The 25671-nt window shown below is 31.6% G+C and overlaps 2 protein-coding genes across 5 annotated transcripts; one reads left to right on the top strand and one right to left on the bottom strand.

The window, feature by feature from the left end:
* Positions 1-843: 843 nt before the first annotated feature.
* LOC132730488 (large ribosomal subunit protein mL39-like) lies at positions 844-14411 on the bottom strand. Its single transcript, XM_060716430.1, has 9 exons — positions 14270-14411; positions 6700-6918; positions 6189-6328; positions 5258-5357; positions 4443-4504; positions 3244-3501; positions 2164-2238; positions 1687-1734; positions 844-1240 (listed from the first exon to the last, which is right to left on the bottom strand). The coding sequence occupies exons 1-9, from the start codon at positions 14337-14339 to the stop codon at positions 1172-1174; spliced, it is 1041 nt and encodes a 346-aa protein (XP_060572413.1). The 5' UTR covers positions 14340-14411; the 3' UTR covers positions 844-1171.
* On the top strand, positions 14399-24806 carry LOC132730486 (cilia- and flagella-associated protein 45-like). Of its 4 annotated transcripts, XM_060716428.1 has the most exons (12): positions 14422-14534; positions 15113-15163; positions 15667-15953; positions 16175-16319; positions 16662-16832; positions 17247-17427; positions 17679-17845; positions 18454-18561; positions 18838-19145; positions 19353-19577; positions 19910-19998; positions 23442-24806. In XM_060716428.1, exons 1-11 carry the CDS (start codon positions 14532-14534, stop codon positions 19971-19973), a joined length of 1710 nt encoding a protein of 569 aa, XP_060572411.1. In that variant the 5' UTR covers positions 14422-14531; the 3' UTR covers positions 19974-19998; positions 23442-24806. The 4 variants fall into 4 exon arrangements, with proteins under 4 accessions (XP_060572412.1, XP_060572410.1, XP_060572411.1 ...); XM_060716427.1 differs by lacking the exon at positions 19910-19998 and having other exon boundaries at positions 14421-14534; positions 15113-15157; XM_060716426.1 differs by lacking the exon at positions 19910-19998 and having other exon boundaries at positions 14424-14534.
* The last annotated feature ends 865 nt before the right edge of the window (positions 24807-25671 follow it).

The following is a 25671-nucleotide window of genomic DNA, read 5'->3' as shown; positions in this document are numbered from 1 at the left end:
TTTTAGACAATTTAATGGAAGATAATGTTGATTGCCATTTTTCCATGTCTGACTTTAGTAACACGGGAACACTCCTATCTTGCAGTATATGGCTTAATCACTTGAATAAATTGATGCTAAAAATTCAAAACCTGAAGAAACTCATCGTGTAAATACAATTTACATCTGTAGTAATATGCGTAAAAACAATGGCTGAGTGGTTAAGGTCTTTCCCTTCAAACCACTTGCCTCTTGTAGATTCAAGCCATGCAAGTGTTGTTGGATTGTACAAAGCTGTCCAGCTAGCTTATGGAACATAAGTGGTTCTTATCAGGTGCCTGTTTGTGTCTGAAATAATGTACAGAGGGGCACCGGAGATCTACCTCCACCGGTAAAGCTAGAAAGTCGCCAGATGACTTGTATTGTGTTGATGCATGGTAAAACCCAAACAAAGAAATAGTAATTGGATGTTGCTGTTTATCTGTTTGTAAGATAATAAAAATCCTGCCAAAAAATCCCAACTCAAAAACATAATATCTGCAAATTACTGTATAGAAATAGATCTGAAATTCAAAACTAGACCTCTAAATATGGCAGTTGAATTAAAAGGGAACACTTTATTCTATTTTCATATATAATTCATTGCTTGTTAAATGACAAATTTTGATCTCACAGGTTAGTTTTTTAAATATCTTTATCACATTTAAATTGCCTGCAGTGGCTGTTCACCCTTTAAAACGACAAAATCGTACAAGAGAAGGCAGTACATTTATCACCATATTCTCTTTATTGTCAAAATTTACAAATTTTCCACATGAAAGCTTCCAATTGCTTCTCCCATCTTACTTTGATGTGTTTTTTTTCTCTTCCAATTCCATGAACAACACAGTTTCATCAAACTTTTTCCTTGTATCTCTATTACACACATTTTACTTCTCTCAGCTTCCACTTATGTCCAATTTATTCTGTCTAATGTCATGTATAGTTTTAACTTACTGTTGATCAAGGAAATACTTAAAATTTATTTCCTTCAATTTTAATCTTATCAAACATAACAGATGTAGAATTTTATTTAAATTTTCAGGGGATTCATGAATGTTTTCTAAATTCTTTACTCTTATAATACCAGAAAAAAGAACACAGTTTTGAACACTTGATACCGGATCTTATCCTGATTTTAGTGAGTTTATATCTAGTTCTGGTTCATCTCTAATATTTGCTTCAGTTGGGCCTCTTTTTTGTACTTGATCGGCTGTTTGTTCTGAAATATCGAGTTTAAAATAAATCATTGGACAATATTAAATTTGTGTGGATTCTTTACTAACTAGTTGAATAAGTATTAAGCGAGATTCATACATATTTAATCAAATTATATATTAATTTTGATATAATAACTACCTTATAGTACATTACTACATGTAGATGTTATATAATTGAGCCGTGTCACGACAAAACCAACATAATGGGTTTGCGACCAGCATGGATCCAGACCAGCCTGCGCATCCGCGCAGTCTGATCAGGATCCATGCTGTTCGCTATCAGTTTCTCTACTTGTTATAGGGTTTGTAAGCGAACAGTATGGATCCTGATCAGACTGCGCGGATGCGCAGGCTGGTCTGGATCCATGCTGGTTGCAAACCCATTATGTTGGTTTTGTCATGACACGGCTCAATTAACTCTTCACAATTTACAAAGTAAATAACTTACAGGTTTAGCTGCCCTTTTACACAAAAACTCCCACACCCACCAATGCATCTGAAAATAGCAAAATGGCAAACCAAAGTAATTACTCTTGCTATTTTTCAGAGATTAACAATAAATCTATACATAGGATCTTACACTAGTGGTCTTATTATACTGACTTGCAGTAAATGATATTAGGAAAATGTTATAAAGCTAGTCTATGGTGATAACATTTCTAAAGACAAGTATATGCAAGTCTATATAAATATGAATAATAATGAAAATGCAAAAAAAGTCAATAACGGAAACAAAAACAGCAAAGTTAACTGTTTGTTTATACAAGCATTTCCAATAACTTTACATGAGGTTGATGCCCACATGATGATTTCACAAGTAGGATAATTATAAAGAATTACTAAATAGTTTAACAAAATGATGTCATGTGTTCAAATTCAGTTCAAAATTTCAGATATATACATATTAGTACGAATATATTCTCACCTTTAGATCTATAGGTAATGCAAGGCCTTGAACTCTATACACCTTTCCAAACATGTCGCTCTCTACTTGATGAACCTTTAAACAGTACAATATAATACAACAACCTCCAAAAAATAAAATTACTACCAGTCTTGGCAGTGAGTTGCCCAAATGGGTTTCTGCAGAAGACTTTATATACTGTAAACATGTATTAAATCAAACTGTCACAATAGCTCTCCACTTAACAGATGCTGATAGTTGATGATTTAAGTCATGTTTCAGTTGTAAAAATAATCAAATTGATTCAAAATTTGAAGAAAAAACAAGAGCTGTCGGTAGGACAGCAACGCTCGACTATTCTTAGTGCTTGATAGTAAAAAAAATGCTTGATACAGTTACCTCCTCCTGTTTACAGGTTGGGGTCATGATGGTGAACAAGTGTGCAAAGTTTCAAAGCCATATGTCAATGGACTTTGAAAATATTTGAACTATTACAAAAACTTTAACGTAAATTCTAAGTCGAAAAAGGGGCATAATTCTGTCAAAATGCTTGATAGAGTTACCTCCTCCTGTTTACAGGTTGGGGTCATGATGTTGAACAAGTGTGCAAAGTTTCAAAGCCATATGTCAATGGACTTTGAAAATATTTGAACTATTATAAAAACTTTAACGTAAATTCTAAGTCAAAAAAGGGGCATAATTCTGTCAAAATGCTTGATAAAAGTACCTCCTTTTGTCTACAGGTTGGGGTCATGATGGTGAACAAGTGTGCAAAGTTTCAAAGCCATATGTCAATGGACTTGGAAAATATTTGAACTATTACAAAAACTTTAGCATAAATTCTAAGTCTAAAAAGGGGCATAATTCTGTCAAAATGCTTGATAGAGTTACCTCCTCCTGTCTACAGGTTGGGGTCTTGATGGTGAACAAGTGTGCAAAGTTTCAAAGCCATATGTCTATGGACTTTGAAAATATTTGAACTATTACAAAAACTTTAACATAAGTGGTTACGCCGACGCCGACGCTCCGGTGACTGCAATAGCTCTACTTATTCTTATCGAATAGTCGAGCTAAAAACTAAACAGAATGAAGTTAACTTACCGATGTAACAGAATATCTATGTATCTGTGAGGTATTGCTGATGAGGGGACCCTTGTTGAAGTCCACATAGTCTCCCATACGATACAAGCTGATTGAATCCCTCCCTGAATTATCCAACAACTGTTTTAGAACCTTTGTCTTGTATTTATTATCCTCAAACATTTTTAGAGCAACATCACCACTAACATCTAGCGGTTCAAAATCCAAATTTTTCATCCATATGCATCCTCCAACTCGGCTTAAGCAATTTAATTCCATCTAAAAATATTCAAAATGTTTTCATTGAAATTTGTTCAAAGTAGCTTTCTCCACCCCACTGTCACACAACAAGAAGCAAAATGCATGGCCTTAAAACGATACTAGTAGTTGTGTAAATTTTTTCACATTTACAATTTTTCAATATACTGTACTTAATTATTTAACAAATAGAAATTATTAGTCCAAAAACTAAAATACACCTAATGCCCAGATATTTTTTTATTTATAACACGATAAAGATTCTTCTTCTCAAGGTCAGAGTTCAATTATCATGAATAATTCATACATGTTCTATGATAAGTGTTGTTTTTTCCACATTTAGGGGAATGATGTGTCACGGAGGGGAGAAAGGGGAAAGTTAGAAACGAATAAAGAAAGGATAAAGTTAGAAACGAATAAAGAAAGGGGAAAGTTAGAAACAAATAAAACAGTCAATTTTTTTTTTTGTCAAATTGTAAAATAATATCATTAGTTTTATTTCTTAGGTCAAAAACTAAAATACACCTAATGCCCAGATATTTTTTTATTTATATCACAAAAAGATTTTTTATTCTCAATGTCAGAGTTCAATTATCATGGACAAATCATACATGTTCTATGATAATTTTCATACTCCAGTGTTGTTTTTTCCACATTTGGGGAATGATGTTTCACAGAGGGGAGAAAGGGGAAAGTTAGAAACGAAAAAAACAGTCAATTTTTTTGTGTCAAATTGTGAAATAATATCATTAGTTTTATGTCCTACTCTCATTATTGTGATAAATGGTCTAAAAAAAGGAAAATATAAAAAAAATTTATTGGAAGGGATTTTTTTTTTCACAAGATATATACTGTACATTATATAATGCGTCACAAAATTTTGTGAATGTCAAAAAGTGGACTTTTGTGTGCAAACGTTATTCACCTATTTCATACTTGGGATCAAATAACAAGAATTTTACCTGTGTAGGTTTCCAGTCAGGTATATCAATATTTACATCATACAAAAAACAGCCATGTTCAACTGAAATATAAATAAATATTATGTTTGATAAATTCTGTAATCCATTTAAACATGTATCAAAGTAAACATATATTACCTGAACTCCCTCAATAATTTTCTATTACTTTAAATAATACCTTTTTTTTTTTTTTTTTGGTAAAACATCACAGAAGACAGGTCATAAAGATCAGTGAATGAAAATTAACAAACATTTTAATAAAAGGTATAAATTATTAACACTACAGTAGTTCTATGTACAGTTAGGTAACATAATTTCATATCACTTTTAAATTATTCCGACAATGAAACATGGATAGCAACCTTGACTATTTTCAATGCTTGATCATATACAGGAAATTTCCTGTTCATTGAGTAAAATGATTCAATAACAAGAGCTTTCAGTAAGACCAAAGTGTTACACCAACACTGATTCCTGGGTGCATAGGATAGTCCTAATATACATTGATTAGGTGGCTAAAATTAACGCCAGCTTTTAAAGCCCTGCTCACTGACCTTCAGTTATGATCTCAAAGGCAAATGTGAAGAAAATAACCAGCGCTTTTTGGAGGGAAAAAGTTCCCTGCAAAACCGTAACCACCTAACATATATTTTTGAAAAATTCTTTCTAGATTAATGAGATTTGATGAGTCACCTACACTTATGACACTTTACATGACTGTACAAACACTTCCCCTGATGAGCTACTGTAATCATTATGCGGCTGTTATTGTTACAATATAAATTGTTACAGTATAAATGTGAAGACCAGGTTACCTTTTGTTCTTGGGTAATCACACAACTCTACACAAACATTATCTTTGAAAGCTGTGTCAAAAATATATCCTAATACAAATGATCCTGTTCTCCAAAATGCCTGTAGAATAAATAAAACAAAAATATTTGACAGCTATATTACCCAAGGCGTTGGAAAGCACTGGTTATTTTTAGAAACAATATACTTGAAATACTATTTGAGTTTAAAATAATATTTTTTCTTAAAAAATTATGTGAATATTGCAAAAATTTTACAAATGAAATAATCATAAATGTAAAATGCTACTGTAGGTGTGTAAAAAATCAAAATGATACAGTAGTTGTTGTGTCTTCCATTTTATTGCATTGTTAAACATACTTCTTTTACTCCTGTATAGGCAAGCTGGTCTAAATTCTTTGGATATTAAATACATGTATATTACCTTGATAGTAACCAAATTTATGGAAATTATGGAGTTTACTTTATTTCTTAAATATTTTTTTATAATCTTGATGGTTAGTATCAGAATATCAAAAAAAAATGTATTTAACAATGTCCAGTCTGATTAAACAGACTCTATTCTGTCAGTACATTAACCTTTGTATTTTAATGTTGAATCCTTTCAACTAATAGTGGCAAATTCCAAACCAACAAGGTAAGTTGAATTATACAACTGCATATCAGTTTAAAGATTAAATAAAAATATATGAGCCGCGTCACGACAAAACCAACATAATGGGTTTGCGACCAGCATGGATCCAGACCAGCCTGCGCATCCGCGCAGTCTGATCAGGATCTATGCTGTTCGCTTACAAACCCTATAACAAGTAGAGAAGCTGATAGCGAACAGCATGGATCCTGATCAGACTGCGCAGACTGGTCTGGATCCATGCTGGTCGCAAACGCATTATGTTGGTTTTGTCATGACACGGCTCATATTTCAATACATACATGATTAGAAACTGCTGGATCTTCATCTAGCATATGTTTTAACTGTAGATCACAGTCATCCACTAGAGGGCGATGCATGTCCCACGGTTCACCATCAACTAAAGCTACTACAGATCGCTTCATCAGAAACTCACTTATGTCTGCAAGGAAAATAAGAGATCATAAATAATACATAAAGAGAATCTGAAACTTAATGTTATTTTTTTATTACTTCAGTATTTTGAAAATATTGCCCATACCCTTGATATAGATAATTTTAGCAGTGTATTGATCATGTTATCTACATTACGTAACTGTGAATATGTGTTGCAAACCAAAAACCACAGGCAGGGAGTTAATGCTAAGGTTTTAAAACATATTTACATTAAAAGGTAACTGTTGTAAGATCCTACATCTCTATGATTTCACCTAAATTTTAACTTTTTTTCTTCAAAATTTATATGTCTATTTGGAAGCATAAATCTTTATAACAGTTACAGACAACAGCACACACTTTTCTGTATTTACTTACGCATGGCACAGTTATATGGAGTTGAAACATGTTTATTCATTAGTAACTCTACATTTCCCTCTCCCTCCCTGATTTCAGGATGACCACTGTATTTCACAGATATTTTTTCCAAGCGTTTTATGAACGATAATTGTTTAGCTTTCTCCTCTTCAAAAATAGCATTTCTTTTCTTCCTGAGCTCTGCATTTGTAAGCTTTCCTGAACTAGAACTGTAGAAACCTGTCAATATAATAAACAAGAAACTGATGATGTTATGTATAACAACCACTCCTGGATTTATTATTTCAAACAGCATTATACATAATCTTCATTCAGAAAGCAGTGATAAGACAAGATATTTTTGTTGTTCATTATGACAGGATCATGAGGATGTACAAATGTAACAAGGGTGCCATAGTCACAAAATACGCCCGTTTACGAAAGCTTTAGATGGAGATGGGGGCATTATGGATAAGTGTTATCTAGCAAGCAAGTTTTTATTCTTGGCACTGTGTTGTTAAATGAACCTTAAAACAAATCAGTAGGGAAGATATGCACAGGATGTGTGACCTTGACCTTGGTTGCAGGGACCTGAATTTTATGCACGGCACTCAGCCTCACAATGATGAACATTTGTGCCAAATTATATTGAAATCCCTCTATGCATGTAGAAGTTTTGCTCCAGACAAGCGTTTTTCTATGAGCTCTAACTGTGACCTTCACCTTTGACCTAGAGACTTGGTTCATGTGCAGGGCACTACGTCTCATGGTGGTGAACAATTCTATAAAGTAACATTAAAATTCCTCCATGCATGTAGAAAATATGCTCCGGACAACATCTGGATATTTAATCATCTCCAGTGACCTTGACCTTGCAAATATTAACCTAAATTAAATGTGTCACACCTGTAGTCATGATAGTTACCATTTGTGCTACAATCCATCAATAAATGATGACTAAATGGTCCCTATACACATCTTCAAATTTTTATCTGAACTTTGACCTCTATGTGTAACCTTGACTTTGGTCGCAGGGATCTGAATTTTGCGTGCGACACTCAGCCTCACAATGGTGAACATTTGTGCCAAGTTATATTGAAATCCCCCTAAGAATGTAGAAGTTTTGCTCCGGACAAGCGTTTTTCAATGAGCTCTAAGTGTGACCTTGACCTTTGACCTGAAGACCTGGATCATGCATGGAGCAATACATATCATGGTGGTGAACATTTCCATAAAGTATTATAAAAATTCTTCCATACATGTAGGAGATATGCTCCAGACAAAATCTGGATATTTCACCATCTTTAGTGACCTTGACCTTGCATATATTGACCTAAAGTACATGTGTCACAGCCGTAGTCATAATAATGACCATTTGTGTTACAATCCCTCAATAAATGATGATTAAATCGTCCCTATACACATCTTCATATTTTTATCTAAACTTTGACCTCTATGTGTGACCTTGACCTTGGCTGCAGGGACCTGAATTTTGTGCACGACACTCCGCCTCACAATGGTGAACATTTGTGCCAAGTTATATTGAAATCCCTCTATGCATGTGGAAGTTTTGCTCCGGAAAAGCGTTTTTCAATGAGCTCTAAGTGTGATCTTGACCTTTGACCTAGAGACCTAGTTCATGTGCGTTACATGGCTTCTTATAATGGTGAACATTTCTATGAAATTTCATTAAAATCCCTCCATGCGTGTAGGAGATATGCTCCGGACAAAATCTGGATATTTCATCATCTTTAGTGACCTTGACCTTGTATATATTGACCTAAATTATATGTATCACAGCCATAGTCTTGATAATGACCATTTGTGTTACAATCCCTCAATAAATGATGACTAAATGGTCCATATACACATCTTCATATTTTTATCTGAACTTTGACCTCTATGTGTGACCTTGACCTTGGCCGCAAGGACCTGAATCTTGCGCGCAACACTCCGCCTCACAATGGTGAACATTTGTGCCAAGTAATATTGAAATCCCTCTATACATGTGGAAGTTTTGCTCCGGACAAGCATTTTTCAATGAGCTCTAAGTGTGACCTTGACCTTTGACCTGGTTCATGTGCGCGACACTGCTCCTCATAGTGGTGAACATTTCTATGAAGTTTCATTAAAATCCCTCCATACATGTAGGAGATATGCTCCGGACAAAATTGGACGACGCCAGCCCGCCCGACCGCCAGGGGCGTTCCCATAATACGTCCCGTTTTTCAAACGGGCGTATAAAAAGTGACAAAATTTTATGTGACAAGCTTAAGTTATGATGCATATTACAATGATGCATCACCTTTCAAATCATGTTGCTGAATTCTAAACTTAGAAGTTAGAATGAGCATTGTTCAAACTGTAACCAAGGTTCTTCTATTGTCAGGCATGATGCCATCAAATTGCAAGTAAATTAATGTAGCTTCTTAGACTGAATCTTAAAAGAAACAAAATTATTAATAGATATATTGTTTTTAAAACCAAAGAAAGTTCAGTTATTTTTAATGTCACTATCTGAACAAGAAACAAAATTATGCATATGGCCAATCCCCCTAATACCTGTAATCGGTAATAAGAATGAGTAACCATCACGAAATTTCTCAGAGAAACTGATGATGTAAAGGTATGAATAATGTGTTTATGAATGAGGAAAAAAGTACATAATTATCTTTTAAAAATAGAATGTTAAAATCAATTTTTACAAAGCCCACAAAGTTTGTGGTATGAACACCATGACTACTGCGGTGAGTTTCTACTTCATGGCGGCAGTTTGCCTTGAATTGTTTTATAAATCATTTTGCAAAAGATTGAGGCAAATCACCAGTTATTAATTATGATTATGTTGATGTACTCGCATGAAAATATATTAAGTCTGTTTTTGTAGAAGAAAATCAGTTTTTTTGACTACAAATGTGTAAATAAGTCAAAGGAAATTAAGAAAAAAATCAAATACTTGTGAATTGACAGCACATCATTAGAATAAGTGAAAACCAATGTGGATGATTTTAATCCATTATTGAAATGAAGCAATGTTTTATTTTAAGTATTTAAATCCTTTTTCTTCAGAATAAACCCCAAAACAAATTGTAATTAACAGGGTATTCAGGTGTTTTTTTTGTGTTTTTTTTTCACAATGTCATGTACAGATGCACCAACAAATAATGACATGCCATAAGTAATAGTTATAGTACATGAAACGAGTTAGTTACGAGGATATAACACTGGCTGGGGCGACATCAAGTGGTGTTTCTGCTAAAAAATGGCGAGGCCGTTTGGCCGAGACAATTTTTTTTGCAGAAACATCCCGAGATGTCGCCCTAGCCAGTGTTATACCCTCGTAACTAACGAGTTTCATATACTATAACTGTTTTATCGCAATGGCATAATGTTTTTTTTCTTCCTTTTTTTGTAAAAGAAATAAATAAATAAATCGTTAACTACATTACAGTTATTTATGATAAGGCAGTTTTTCGAGTTCTTTTCGCTGCCGCAAAAAAAAAAAATATATATATATATATATACAAAAGACATCCAATGTTAGAGGCGGATTGTAAACTGTTATACCAAGATTGATTCAAGATAAAATGGGGCTTTTTCAGTGGAAATAATTCATTCAGCTGATGTAGCTTTTGATTAAATGAGAGTAAATTTCATTCATTAATTATTTTTGTTTATATTTTTCATTGTATTTATATATTTATTTTATTTGATTGATTTCATTTATTTATTTATTTTTTTTTTTTTTGCTGCTGGGAATGGTCGTTACCACTGCCCCATTGGAGCCTCTATGAAAAAACTGTATTGATATATACAAGGTGCGAAAAAAACTTGACCGATATATAACAGTCGAGTTTTTTCCCTATATGATTCAATGAAAAAACTGTACTGTTATATATCAATACAGTTTTCAAATGCTCATTGAAGTGTACTGAGTATAATGGGTTGGTAAGAACAAAAGAAAAGTTCCAAACCATGCGATAATTGAATGATAATAATCCAACAAAAATATTTTTCTTTTGCTTGTAACTTAGAGAAGCTGTGAACAATTATTAAACTCTGCAGTACGGAATTATGGCAATCGCTGCCTATTTACATTTAAATTTCTTGGTTAGGGATTCGTTTTTTATTTCTTTGGTAAGTATATATGTTACATTACAAATGAGGAATTTAAACTTTTTAAATTTGAAATAAAACTTAAATATTTATTTATATTATTAAATTTAAAGTTGAAGTATTTGTTTTGTTTTGCATGTTTATGCAACATGCTTGTACTTTGCAAGACTGCAAAAGTGTACATATATATATATACAAAAATTTATTTTCATGTGAACGCAGCATCATGGTGAGTTTCGGTGGAAGAATCACGATAGGTGGAAATTAACTTAATATTCACAACATATTTTTACTGGTTGCACATTTTGCGTGTCCAGTACTGATGTTAGGACACAGAATAATATAAATATTAAAGATGTTATGACAGGACAGCATTGTTGGTATTTCATTTTCTTTTTTTTTTGGCAATAAATACCTTTTAAAGTTAGAAGACGGATGGCTGTTGTCAGATAACAAATGATATTAAAATCTCTTGATGCATGACAGAGTTATGGGCCGAACAAGATTTTCTGACTGCTGAAATTCTGACCCCTATTAAAATTGTTATCTTGACACACTGTCTCTTCATGCTCCCTTTGCCATTATCATGGTTGGGCATTAAAAGTTATACTTAGCTGTGAATAAGCTGATAAGTTTTCACACCTTTTCTGTGCAATTTTTATTATCATTATTGCGTGGGAGTAACATGCTGTAACATGTGATATGTATGATAGGTGGCAGCACAGGCATGTTTGTTTCATATAAATGTAAACAAGGAACATCGCAATGCGATGCAACCAGGTTTTCAGCAAAATATTTCACAGAAGCTTTGTCATGAAGGGGCATTTGTTTTTAATTGAACTTTTAGGAGGAATTATGGCTTTTTTAATATTCCTCAAACAAAAATGATTGAGAAATTTTATGTTGTCTATTCGCCTTTTTTTCCCAAATGTTTTAGAAAGGTAAACAGTACTTTATTTTTGCTTAATTTTTGCATTTTTGCGTCTCTTGTCATTTTCTTTTGTCAACAATATTGGCGTGTGGTGTTTTGTGCGATATCAAGAAAAGTATGTTCACAATTTTAAAAAAATACTTGAATGATGTCTTGGTAGAAACATGGGAATTTAGTGAGCGCCAGGGCACTTGATGACAAAGCTTCTGTGAAAGTTTGGTCAAAATCCATTGAGAAATGTAGGAGAAGTTGCGCACTGTACAAATTGTTCACTATATATTCTGTATAAGGAAAAAATATACAAAGGGCCATAATTCGGTCAAATATTATCCAATCACAAAACCCCGACAATATGTGCCAGGCACTTGATAACAAAGCTTCTAAGAAAGTTTGGTCAAAATCCGTTGAGAAATGTAGGAGGAGTTGAGCACAGAAGAAATTGTTCTCTATATATTTTGTATAAGGAAAAAATATACAAAGGGCCATAATGCGGTCAAATATTATCCAATCACAAAACCCCGACAAAATGTGCCAGGCACTTGATAACAAAGCTTCTAAGAAAGTTTGGTCAAAATCCGTTGAGAAATGTAATAGGAGTTGTGCACAGAAGAAATTGTTCACTATATATTCTATATAAGGAAAAAAAACAAAGGGCCATAATTAGGTCAAATATATACCAATTGCAAAACCCTGGCAATATGTGTCAGGGCACTTGATGACAAAGCTTCTGAGAAAGTTTGGTCAAAATCTGTTGAGAAATGTAGGAGGAGTTGCGCACAGAAGAAATTGTTCACTATATATTTTATATAAGGAAAAAAAACAAAGGGCCATAATTAGGTCAAATATTATCTAATCGCAAAACCCCGACAATATGCGCCAGGGCACTTGATAACAAAGCTTCTAAGAAAGTTTGGTCAAAATCCGTTGAGAAATGTAGGAGGAGTTGTGCACAGAAGAAATTGTTCACTATATATTCTATATAAGGAAAAAAACAAAGGGCCATAATTAGGTCAAATATATACCAATTGCAAAACCCTGGCAATATGTGTCAGGGCACTTGATGACAAAGCTTCTGAGAAAGTTTGGTCAAAATCTGTTGAGAAATGTAGGAGGAGTTGCGCACAGAAGAAATTGTTTACGCCCGCCCGCCCGCCCATCCGCCCGCCCGCCCGCCCGCCGACATACCTCAATCTAATAACCAGTTTTTTCCTTCGGAAAACCTGGTTAAAAAGCATTTCCCAAAAATTATTAAATTGCACATATAATTATAAACTGATCTAATGATTGATTAAATGTTCAAATAAAATATCATTTAAATTAGTTGTTAATACGCGGAAAGTCCGAGCGGGGCCGAAGGCCCCGCGAGGGCTGTAGCGCTCTTAGATAACATGTATGACGCGTATCAATTCAAATGAAATCAAATTAAAAGTAAATGAAAATTTCAAAAAAATATATATCCTATACCTAATGAGCTGTGAAAAAATCCTTAGTTAACTGGGCGCCGCCATTTTGAAATCCTTTTGAGCTAAATATAGATATCACAGCGCTTTTAATGAGCGTCTACATAATTCAGCTATTGCTAGCAGACGCATGCTTAATAACACTTCCGGTGAAAGAATGATGTACAAAATCAGAAAATAAACATTCATTTCATTCATATGAACTATAGTAACGATGATAAATGTAAAAAGTTACTTTTAAATCCTTTTTGATAAATAAGCACATTAAAAAATAACGTAAAAACAACATATGTGATTAGAGATTAACAGAAAATGGCGGACGGGATTTTCCAAACGCCGACGCATGCGCAGTGGTCCCTCTTCCGATGATAGGTTGAACACCACCAATTTATTCGTTTATGTTTACGGTACAAAATACTTGCATTTACTTATTAACGAATTGCATGATAGATCTGGTTAACATGTACACTAAACATGTTATGCTTAAATCATAAATCATAAGAGCTTTCCGCGCCATAGGTAGCATCTAATTTCATATTAATTGTTTGTTTGTGCATTTTTTAAAATGAAGTTTATGTTCTTGTAGTTCTGTTTGTATTGATTACATTTCCCCTACTACATGCATGTATCATAGCCTCATTCTTATACTTAATCACATCAATTGATTCATTTATTTAAATATTCAGGTTTTAAATATATGATTGAAAAACTTATTCTTAATGAGCCAATTTGGTAAAGGGCCGAAACGTCTTGGGGCTGAAATGACTCGAAATACATATATTAAAGTAATGTGACCTGAACTAATTTTTTTCAAATTATGTTCGATCTTTTTGTAAATTAGTTAATTACAGAATGTCAGATTTGTAAATTAGGAGAAATTGTGCAAATTTAGATAAAACCTGTAAAAAATGAGGCTAAAGTAATCATAATCATGTTGACAGACTATTTGTCTGTATGTGACACCTGACATAAGCCATATCCGAACTTATGTAAAGTTTAATAGATTTTAGTGATTATTCTGCGAAATTCTTTATCAATAGATGACTATTTTAGTGTTCATTATTTCTTCAGTTAAATTACTTACATTTTTGTTTGTTTTTAATGCCATTGCCTCCATTTCTTAGACATAAATTGCAAAAGCGTTTGGCAAGCATTCTGTCCGTTAATTTGTTGTTGTTGTTGCTTAACCGGAAACGGAAATTTTAATCCGGACAATGAAGCGCATGCGTGATTGCCTTAACGACGGTACAAAATAACAACTGTCACACTGGTGTCTGTGTATGAAAAAAAATAGAAAAAACTTATAGCAAGACCACCTTTTTTGTCCAGTAGGATAAGCATTCAAAATGGTAAGTTATCTTTAAAGTATTTATAGATCTTTTTGAACCAACTTTAGTGTAAGAACATCTTAAATTGACGTCCGTTTGTGCTCCCAAAGAAGATTTAGTCCAAACAGTGAAAATGACATGAATCTTGTGTGACATTACTGTGCTTCCCTTTTCAGTTAACTAACTTTTAAAGTATCTGTCGGCTGATATAAACCTTTAAATATAGATGATAGACTCTAATTGTCTTCACTGGTGAAAGCATCAAAAGTTTAAATAGGTACAACGATTTGACCTCATTCAAATTTATAAAATAATTAATGGGTTTGATAATGACCCGGATAAATTTTTTGTGTTCAATGATAACTGTACACGCGGACATATATTCCAGCTATTTAAACCAAGTGTGAATAAAACACTAAGGAAAAATTCATTTCCTATTAGATGCATTGACCAATGGAATAATTTAGATGAAAACATTGTTGAATTTGTTCTCAGTGAAAGTATTTTAACATTTAAAACTTTACTCGACCGGAGCTGGCAAAGTAAAAGATTTAATACAAGTGACATTTACTGAAATTATCTTTGATAATACTGTATAGGAGGAGCTTTCAAGCCATCTTGGCTTATATGCTAAGAAGAAGAAGGTAAAGGTAATTGTGTTACAGATTGCAACTTGACAACCTTTTTTATGTTGTTGTTTTATTTTATTTCATATCCTGCCCATCTGTCTTAATTTATTACTGAATCTTTCATCAGTTTGAGTTTATCATGATGTTAAATATTAAACAAAATGTTATTGTTCCAAACTCTATCATACCTTTGCTGACCAAATTCAATATTTATCATTTAATGCACAGGAGTATTTCATTTTAGTATAAGTAGATGGCTTAGTTAGGCATGGTAGAGCTTCATTTATATTGTAGCATGTATACCAATACATATCTTCCAATCATAACTTCTGTGATTCTAATGTTTTATGAAAAAAAAAAAAACTATAACATTTAACTTTGTTGGTTGTTAGATAAAAAAGAAATCTTCTTTATTATAGGTAATTAGCGAATTACATGTATATATCATCACAAGGGTTTTAATATATTGCAGTTTTATGATACATTTGAAAAGTTTTAATCTTACACTGTTTCTTCAATTTTAGCCCGGCAGTGCAATTTCTGCTGTTGGAAGTTCGTCTTCTGCATCGTCAAGACGTGGTAAAACCAAAAACTACAGAGTTGTCAGTAACACATCCCAGGTAGATGAGTCTTTATTTGGCCAGCCTAATCATGTTACAAAAAGACAAGAAATGGCAAACAACAAAAATAACCAGGAAACAACAATTGAAGACATCGCAAGAGAAAGAAGTGCTAAAAGGAACAATAGAAATAGCAAGAAAAATAAAGAAACAGTTCAAGTTATCACAAAGGACCTTATAAGAAATTTAATGTAAGGAAGAGTTACAAAATATTTCATTTATGTATCCATCCGTGACAATACAATTGTATGAAAAATAAAATTTTGCAAAAAGCTGTTTTATACAATAATTTACAAGTATATTAAATATATATTTTATTGGTGTACTCAAATACGATATTGGTGTATTCAAACAGGATTGACCTCTAGTTTTATCTTATAACAACCATGCAAAGCTTCTTTTTTATTTTCAGTGTTCCTACAGAAGATCCTTCTGGAAACTCAGTCATACTGCCACGCTATGAGTTCTTCAGAATTTGTCAAAACTCAAAAGTTATCACAAAAGAAGAGCGTGAGATGAGAGAACAAAGAATGAAAGAAGAAAAAGAAAGAGCTATGGTTGGTCATTATTGCTTAAAATTTTCAAGTAAAAAACTCCACATTGATGATACATGTATATTTTCAGGATCTGTCAGAAGGAACTAGTATAAAAAACAACAGAACTTTCTTCATTTTGAACAAGTGACCTGTTTTTGCATTTTATACTTAATCTTAATTGTAAAGGCAACAGTGTAATTAAAACTTTATTGTATTATAACTTAAAAAAGAATAATTTTTCTGTTCAGAATAAAGACAGAATTTTTATTTGAAGCTATAACAAATTTTCTACAAAAGTGTCTTTATTTTATGATTATTCATCAACATTCATATGACTTATCTCTTCGAAAAATTCATTTTCAGGAGGAAAGTTCAAATCGTAAGAACCAGATGAAAGCATTAGACTTAGATCGTCGTCATAATGAGAAACTAAATGATCTGGAATCAGAGGCAAAGGAAAATGCTGAGCATCTATTGACCAGAGCAAATGAGATGAGGCAAGAACAAGAAGATGAGATTAAACATTTAAATGAAGTAAGTTTACTTTAACTGTTTATTTATAATTTTAGCTTGATTGCAAAGAGGGCTATGAACGTATTTATAACCTTTGTTTTAGTAGTATTTACTCTAGACATTTTAAATGTTAAGTGTGAACAAAAAAATCTCTTCAGAGAACAAAGATTATAGCTTTCCAGTATGTTTCATACTTAATTGTTATTTAAGCCTAACTTAAACAAATATATATTAGCCATACTGGATGGTCTTTAACTTTCAGTATCTACCAATGCATTTATTCATAGTTTCATAAAAACCTGCTGTGTGAATAAAGACACTGTTTCATGTCTAGGCAATATAAATTATTCTATAATTTCTATTGCTATTAATTTTTGTGTAACACATTTTAAGAATTCTGGAAATCGAAGTGCTTAAATATTTCTACAATTTCAGTTGATTCTCAATGCTAAATGTCATGCCATCAGAGATGCTCAGATCCTGGAGAAAGGTCATGTACGAAGTGAGATGGATGAAGAAGAGAAACGTTTAGATATAATGATGGAGGTAGACAGACAGAATGCTATCAAAATACAAGAAGAAATTGAGAAGAAACGAAAGGAAGAAAGACTCATTGGTATGTTTATATGGATGTCATTATCAAAGATCTCTGTATCAAAGATTAGTGTTTAATTTTTGAGGTAATGGTAGCCTAAACTAAAGCCATAATTATGTTTACAAGGATCTAAAAAATCAAGCACTCTGTATCCCCTTATGTCTCCTGTTAACAATGATCAGTATTTAAAGCAATGTTTTACCTTTAACAGGATGCCTGTAAAAAAAGCAATTACATAATTACAATGTAAGATTAATCTTCTCTTTTCATAGGTGCTGCCAAGCTTCAATTCCAGATCAGTGAAAATGAGCAAGAAAGATTGTTTGAACTTGAGCGTAAAGATCAGGAAAATATACAAATGCAGAGACAGGTAGAGAAAATGATGGATGAAGATAGGGAGTCCCTGGAGAAGAAGAAGCAAGAGCAGGAAGTTTTAAGGGTATATACATCTTTATGTCTTTATAGTCATTATACAATAAAAAAAAAACATTAAAATTTTCATATTACGAGAGGTTAACATCTTCATGTTTTGATGGTAATGTTATTTCCCATACATTATCTTACATTTGTATTTGACATTGCATACAGGTCAGGTATTTTATATAAAACTATTGTAATAAAGTGAATTGCTTGAATGGTTTTTTGTTTGCTTATTGTATGTTTAAAAAACAAAGTGCTTGCTAAAATTCCTAATAATAAAACTGTAACATCAATTTTCATGATGAAGAATATGTTGGTGATAATTTTTAACTTGATCTAAAGAGTTTAAATTATTTTATTGACTGTAAATTATTAGATGCTTAAGTCTTACATAATATTTTTACACATACATGTATATATATATGCAATAATAAATTATATATCTTTGTAAGAGGGGGATTACCTCGACCCCCACATTCGATACCTATGACAAAAGATATTGTGAAAGAAAGAATAGTAAAAGCATTACTAAGTTTTGTGGTTAAAATTCAAAACAGAACACATTTTACTTTGCTCACAAAAAGTCCATGAAATATAATGTTAATTGTAGTTTATTTTCTCTTCCAGCATGATTTGAACAAGGCTAATGATGAGATTTTGGCTCGACGAGAAATCAAGAAACAACAAGAGAAGGCGGAGGAATTGAAGGTTATAGAATACATGAAACAGAAAGCTGTAAGTATATAGTTTAATGTTGTAGTATTTATCACATGTTATATTATTTAGATATGTCATGATTAAATGTTCTGATTTCTGAAATGTCGTACGACAGCCATTTTAATAATGCATTCTTACATGCTCAAAGAAACTGATTTGATAAACACATAATAACAGTCACAACAACTGTCATATTTCTGTCGAGCGTGTTATTGATATTGTCTGTATTTGTCTGTTTGTTTTGTAAAGTTTGCTATAATAGTTTATAAATGTTGTTATGTTTGCCCTGTACAGGAAAGAGAAGCAGCATTTGAGAAAGAGCAGGAGAGAATTAGAATACAGAAGGAGAAGGAAACTGCCAGGCTTCGTGCTTTACAGGAACGCGCTCGTGATGAACAGGCTGATAGGGATGCCTTACGCGCCAAGCGTGCCCAGGAACAAGCGGAGCGTGAATGGAGGAAGAAAGAAGCAGAGGAAGCCAAGAAGAAGGCTGTGACTGAAGCTATGTTGATTGACGCTCGTAAAAACCAGATGCAACAGAAAGAGCATTACCTCGCTGTACAGGCACAACGAGAGAGGAACGAATTTGAGAGAGTACTTAGGTATGTTCAAATATTAATATTTCTATTTTTTTAAAGATTTCATTTGAGTCAGTTTAAATTTTTCCCCCTTTAATTGCGAGAGAATATGATTCTGATTAAAATTAAGTCAGAAAAAATTATACTGGTTGTTGTTATTAGTAAAATAAGTAAAGATATAATCCTTTCTAAAGGATAGTTATAATATTCATTTTCAATTTTTTAATCAAGGGCTCAAAAAGAATTGGTTGAGAAGGAAAGGCGAGAGGACATTGAGGCCAGGAAGAAGCGTCTGGTACATGCCGATGATGTACGTACACAGATCCGAGAGAAGGAACAAGTTCGCATCTCAGAAAGGAATGCCTTCTTTGAGGAAGGTGTCAAACTGGACGAAGAGGCTAGACAAAGACGAGCAAAACTTGAGGAAGTTAAGAAAAAGAAATTAGAAATGCTCAGGTGCGTATTCTTTTATAATCTCTACAAAAGTTTCTTTGTGTTTTTCTCTTTACTTAGTTCTTTTAAAAACTTAAAAGTGAAGCAATATTGGATATATCCTGTAAGTGGATATTATTTCATTATACTTACATCGAGTGATATAGTTTATTTCTTACTGGTACAATTCAGTTTTTTATTACCTAGAAAACAATTATTTGTTTAAGTTTATTGTTTCTTATCAGCCCTCTTGTAGATCTTACCTTTGTTTTGTCTCTATCATTTTGTATAATTCTGTGTATTTCTTGTCTTTTTTTCTTTTATTTAAATTAAATGTCACTTGTTCCTTTTTACAGAGCGGCCGGTATTCCAGATAAATATGTAACACATGTGGCACACAAAGTCAATGTGCATGCATGAAAACACCTCTAAAACACATTACAAGGTGCATAAATTGTGTGCGTGTGTAAAATAAAATGGTGTGAGCCCTGAGTGTGCTTTTTTGTTTTTTCATACATGTATTCACCATTGAGTGACAATTTTTCTTAAAACATAATGGTTTTGTGTGGTGTGGTGCTAAACTGTTGTAATTTAGCAGTTAAATGATGCCTGTAGAATTTATACACTTTGGGTTAATGAAAACATTGTTTTGACTTGTATTTTAGGTTTCATTGAGTTAAGGCAGTGTTTTCGTCACTTGCAACATTTTTCTAACTGTAGAATAGTGTGTATAACCATTTGGATTTATATAATGAACAAACCTCTGACTTTGATTAGCTAAGTTGTTGTAATAGACTGGCACAGCTTTAAACTTACCCAACTTTGAATAGCATATTTATGCTAATTTATGTAATAGACTCTTCCAACATTGAAAATCTGAGATATTTGTACATGTAATATGGACCTACCCAATATTGAATAAGGGACTGTCCATCAAAATATCAAAAATTAAAATTGAACAAGTAACAGTAAAATGTCCAGCATGCTGTACTTGATACTTATAGCCAAGGCAAGTCATTGTTTTAACTGTATGTCAGGGTAAAATTCGATGTCAGGTCAAATTTTGTTGTCCATAATGCTTAGTAGATTATTTTTAATCAGCACTTTTTTTTCCCTTTATTATTATCTTTCATATTTTAAAATAGATTAAAACCACAGGCATGAGTATCAGACCTGGGAAGAAAAAATATGACCTGATTGATAATAAAACCTGTGTTCATCTTAAAAAAGTCAAAAACCAAAAAAAATGTAAATTATGACCCCCTTTAAAAACATACTATAAGTTAAGTCTGATACTCGTGCCTGTGATTAAAACAGGCATCATTTAAATTTAGAAAAGGATTTAAAGTTGTGAATTTGGTGCTATGAATATAAATTATTACTTTTTTATAGCATGGCCTTGTAAACTTGAGAATCTGTCCCATTTTAATATAGATGTGTTCCAGTTTTTTCTGTAAAATTTATTTAGAATAATAATGCCTAATGTTTCTGTGTATGCTCCCAGTATTGCTGTGTTGAGATAGAGGATATTTGTTTAGTTCAGTGTAAGATCGGAATATATTTCACCGAGTGAGCACCAAAAGGTATATTTCACGAGTGGCGCAGCCACGAGTGAAATACGAACTTTTGGTGTTCACAAGGTGAAATATATTTCGATCTTACACTAAACTAAACATATTTTCTTTTTATTATATGCAAAGAAACGTTTTAAAAAGACATTAAACCTAATACTGAATGAAAAGCGCGCCAAATAATAATACAACGTGACGTCAATTACGATGTCACGTCATTAAGTTGGTACCCAGTACTGTGCACGCTGGTATTTCACTGAAACAACGTAAGGGGCTTAAGTTCAAAACAGTGAAATTATCAAATTGATAATTTCACTGTTTGAAACAGTGAAATTACCATTTTTATTTCACTGATATATTTCTATAAACCACCGAAAAGCATGTAATAAATAGAGGATATTCAAGTTTTTTCTATAAATACATGATTTATTTTCATCGAGTGGTATGAAAATAAATATTTCATGAGTGGCGGTAGCCACGAGTGAAATATGGTAATTTTCATGCCACAAGATGAAAATAAATCATGTATTTATAGAAAAAACTTGAATTTTCTGTTTATTATGTACATTTTTCTCTTTTTTGTGATGAAATTTGAAAAACTTTCCCTTAAATTTTGTGTACTGGTAGAATTTAAAAGAAAGTAGTCCGGCAAGACACCAGTGAAAATACGGAAAATATGTTTCACTGCAGTGAAAAATAAATTTTTACAGTGAAAATACGGAAAATGAAAATACGCATTTTATTTCATCAATATTTCTCAATATTTCATTTATAAGTATATAATAAATAGAGGATATTCAAGTTTTTTCTATAAATACATGATTTATTTTCATCGAGTGGTATGAAAATAAATATTTCATGAGTGGCGGTAGCCACGAGTGAAATATGGTAATTTTCATGCCACAAGATGAAAATAAATCATGTATTTATAGAAAAAACTTGAATTTTCTGTTTATTATGTACATTTTTCTCTTTTTTGTGATGAAATTTGAAAAACTTTCCCTTAAATTTTGTGTACTGGTAGAATTTAAAAGAAAGTAGTCCGGCAAGACACCAGTGAAAATACGGAAAATATGTTTCACTGCAGTGAAAAATAAATTTTTACAGTGAAAATACGGAAAATGAAAATACGCATTTTATTTCATCAATATTTCTCAATATTTCATTTATAAGTATATAATAAATTGGCTTACTGTTTCAATATTGTACAGATATGCTTTGTGCAGAAAGTCATGTGACTACTCCAATTTGAATGTGATAAAATGTAATATTGATTTTTTAATGATAAATGATTAGAAGTTATAAATTGGCTGGTTGCTACCATCATCTAATAATGTAAGGGAAAAAATAGCATTATAGTGTATGTTACATGCATTCTAAAGACAAGTTTTAGTTAATGGTACTATTTGTTAAAGGTACTAGTTTACCAATCACTATAATTTTCATACCAAGTTTATTTTTACTACAAATAATCAGAAAATTTCTTTTTATATTTTCACACCCCACCACCTCACCAAGACAGACATTTTTTTTTCTAATTACACAATTTTTAATTTTATCACTTTAATATATTTACTTTTTAGACAGCAGTTTTAATTCAAACTTTTTTTTATTGAAGCACTTTGATCTATACATATTAGCACATTGAGCTTTAAATTAACATACATTATAATTTTGCCATTATTTTATATGATATAATTGGTATTTTAATCAATATTTAGGTCAGTATTTCAGCTGATATATTAATTGATGTGTATTATTTAGTATATTGTTCCAAAGATATTTTTATCAGAATAGATAAGCCCAGTCTATGGTCATTTATGCAGGAATTTTATCTCAGATTTGACACTTTATGATGTGACACTTTTTTCATGCACTTTTTATGTCAAAGATTGATTGACAAAAAAAAATATGGGACTTTTTCATTTATCAGAACATTTTAATAATCAGAAAATTTTATTTTTGGATGTGTATATTTTTTCATAATAATTACTGTAAGAAGTTTATTTGGTTTAAAATTTGCTAGATATTATTTTTTCTTTATTTATTATTATGTTTAGGAGTCTCATCCATGTGAATATATTTAGATAGAGAACATTTTACTTTTCTATTTAGTGACAATGAAAGCAATGAAAAATATCTTCAAATAGTAAATTTCATAATTTTTTGTACACAAAGCAGACAGTTCTTAATGTGTACCTTAAGATACAGAATTAACCAATTGTAATAAAAAAAAACATATTCATGTGCTTTTTATTGAAATTTATTTTGTATACTGACTAAGGTATTCATGATTTTTGTATCTTCTCTATTTCAGACATGCCGGAATTCCTGAGAAATATCTTAGTCAGGTTGAAAGAAAGGTTGCCGCCCCTCAACACATCAGTACATGAGGATTTTATCATTGTTACATCAGGAACATTTTTATATACGCTACATTCTATGTCTGTGATAATCATTTTGTGTCTACAATTTTATATGGAAACAAAATACAGTTTTAATTGAGAAAGATATAAAAGAATGTTGTAAATTTTTATTTCTTTCTCCTTTCGATCATTGTTATATAATTTCTCATCGACTATTGAGAAAAAATATAACAAATGTAATATTGGAATATCCATTATTTTAATATGCATACATATTATGAAAATGACCTTGTTTAAAGTTTATCTTTTTATCTTAAAGTGTGCTTTTCTGCAGTATAGTTGTATCAATTATTTTCATCTTTGAGAATAGCATACATGAGTGACTCCTTTCCAAACACATTAAAAAAAATATTGGATTGTTATATCCCTATGACGTAAATTTAAGGTTTTGATACCCCTTGAAAGTTATTTATACAATTTTGTGTGATATATTCTTTTTATTATGTATGCATTTGTTATGGCACTGATTTTTAAAGTCAAACTCTATAAGTGACAATATATAGGCACAAATAGTTCTCTTTTACATTGCATTTTAGATCATAATTATGGCTGTAGTAACAAGATTTGCCTCCCTTTTGATTAATTTTTGTTTAGGAAAAGAGCAAGAGTTGTTTTCCTTTTCTTGCATCATATAGTGAAAGTAAAACATTATTTACTTCCCTTTATATATAAGTAAATTTTTGAAAAAAGGGGAGGTAACTGTGACTGAAAAACTTTTATTTTCTTGACATGAACATTCAAAAAGACTGATGCTAACCATTTCATATACTTAAAAATCATCTTTGAATGCATTTCTTTGTGTTCTATTATTATTACACATTATTATTGTACATATACACATATTTAAAGCTTTCTTGATGTTGTGTAATATCAGAACTTACATAGAATAACTGTAGTTCTGCTGCTAAGCAACAAAGAGACAATTTTTTTATTGAACAGTTGTTTAATTGTTTTATTGTTTGTTATGAGTGAGACAGTATTCATATATAATATAGTTAAATATAGGTACAACTTGGCCCGTATTGTATAAAACAAATGTAGGGTTTACTTTTATAATAATTATTTCAAGTGTTGTTTTTTTGTGAATATTAACCACAATAGCATTACCTTTTTTTATTATTAAAAATACACTTTTTGGCTTTATTAAGTAGATCACATATATTTTGCTTGGTGTTATTTAAGTATTTCTGTTTAAAGTATTAATTTGAAAGGGAAGTGATGTCACAGACTGCCAACATCCTAGCACCATATTAATATTGAAAATTAACAGTATTTGAAAACGATTTTTTTATTTCCATCACCACTTATATGGGAATTATGTAAAGTATTATCTTATCCAAGTTTCGAACCATAGAAGTATTATTGATATTATGAAATTTATGGTATATTTTAACCCTTAACCCAACTGAAACCGAAAATGATTATAAGCTGTTGCGCCACCAGTATAGAGTCATATTCTGTGCAGTCTGACCAGGCTCTATACTGTTCATGAATTTCAACAGGTTAAGTTATCATTATGATGAAATAACCCCGGGAATTTTGCCATGTACATGTACCAATAAATCAAGAAGCATGTTGTAACCTCATGTCTATTTTTAAATATATAAGCATTATATGTCTACATATAATTATCATTTCTATTTAGGTATAAAACTATTAAATTACCATTACCATGTTTTATAGCTGACTCAGCAATTATTTTGCTAAGTCAGCAATATTTTCACTGTGTCAGCAAAGTTAAAATCTACTTGCTAGGTTTTATTTATAATAAATGAAAGGTACAGTTAATAACTTATTTTTCATGTTTCATACAAAGAAAATTTCTGCTTTTAGAAGTGAAAGGAAGGGACCACATGATTCATTCGAGCAATTTAGAATTATTTAGAAGAGTATGTATAGTCTACTGTATGCTTGTGATATTTTTTTTTCGTTATTTTTATTTTTTTTTTTCATTTTATTTTCAAACAAATTTATAAATGTAATAGTGAAGTTACAACTATTCACAATATTTTATCATGTGTTAAATGACTATGAGAAATAAACTATAACAAATTATTTTTATTGTATGTTGTTGTTGTTTTAAGAAGTAGAAAAACATGAAATTCTTACACTCTTCTCACA

Source organism: Ruditapes philippinarum, unplaced genomic scaffold (assembly GCF_026571515.1).
Source record: "Ruditapes philippinarum isolate M1 unplaced genomic scaffold, ASM2657151v2 ctg2398_1_1_1_1, whole genome shotgun sequence".
Classification (NCBI taxonomy): Eukaryota; Metazoa; Mollusca; class Bivalvia; order Venerida; family Veneridae; genus Ruditapes; species Ruditapes philippinarum.
This window is presented reverse-complemented; position numbering and strand designations above follow the sequence as displayed.

Excerpts from the sequence above, each read along its gene's own strand:
- LOC132730486 (XM_060716426.1), top strand. Across the intron at positions 17,428-17,678 it reads AAAGGAAGAAAGACTCATTG|GTGCTGCCAAGCTTCAATTC; the intron begins GTATGTTTATAT and ends CTCTTTTCATAG. Across the intron at positions 17,846-18,453 it reads AAGAGCAGGAAGTTTTAAGG|CATGATTTGAACAAGGCTAA; the intron begins GTATATACATCT and ends TTTCTCTTCCAG.
- LOC132730488 (XM_060716430.1), bottom strand. The coding sequence starts at position 14,339 with ATGCTTGCCAAACGCTTTTGCAATTTATGTCTAAGAAATGGAGGCAAT. Across the intron at positions 5,358-6,188 it reads ATCCAGCAGTTTCTAATCAT|GCATTTTGGAGAACAGGATC; the intron begins GTATGTATTGAA and ends TTTATTCTACAG. Across the intron at positions 1,241-1,686 it reads GTAAAAGGGCAGCTAAACCT|AACAAACAGCCGATCAAGTA; the intron begins GTAAGTTATTTA and ends TCGATATTTCAG.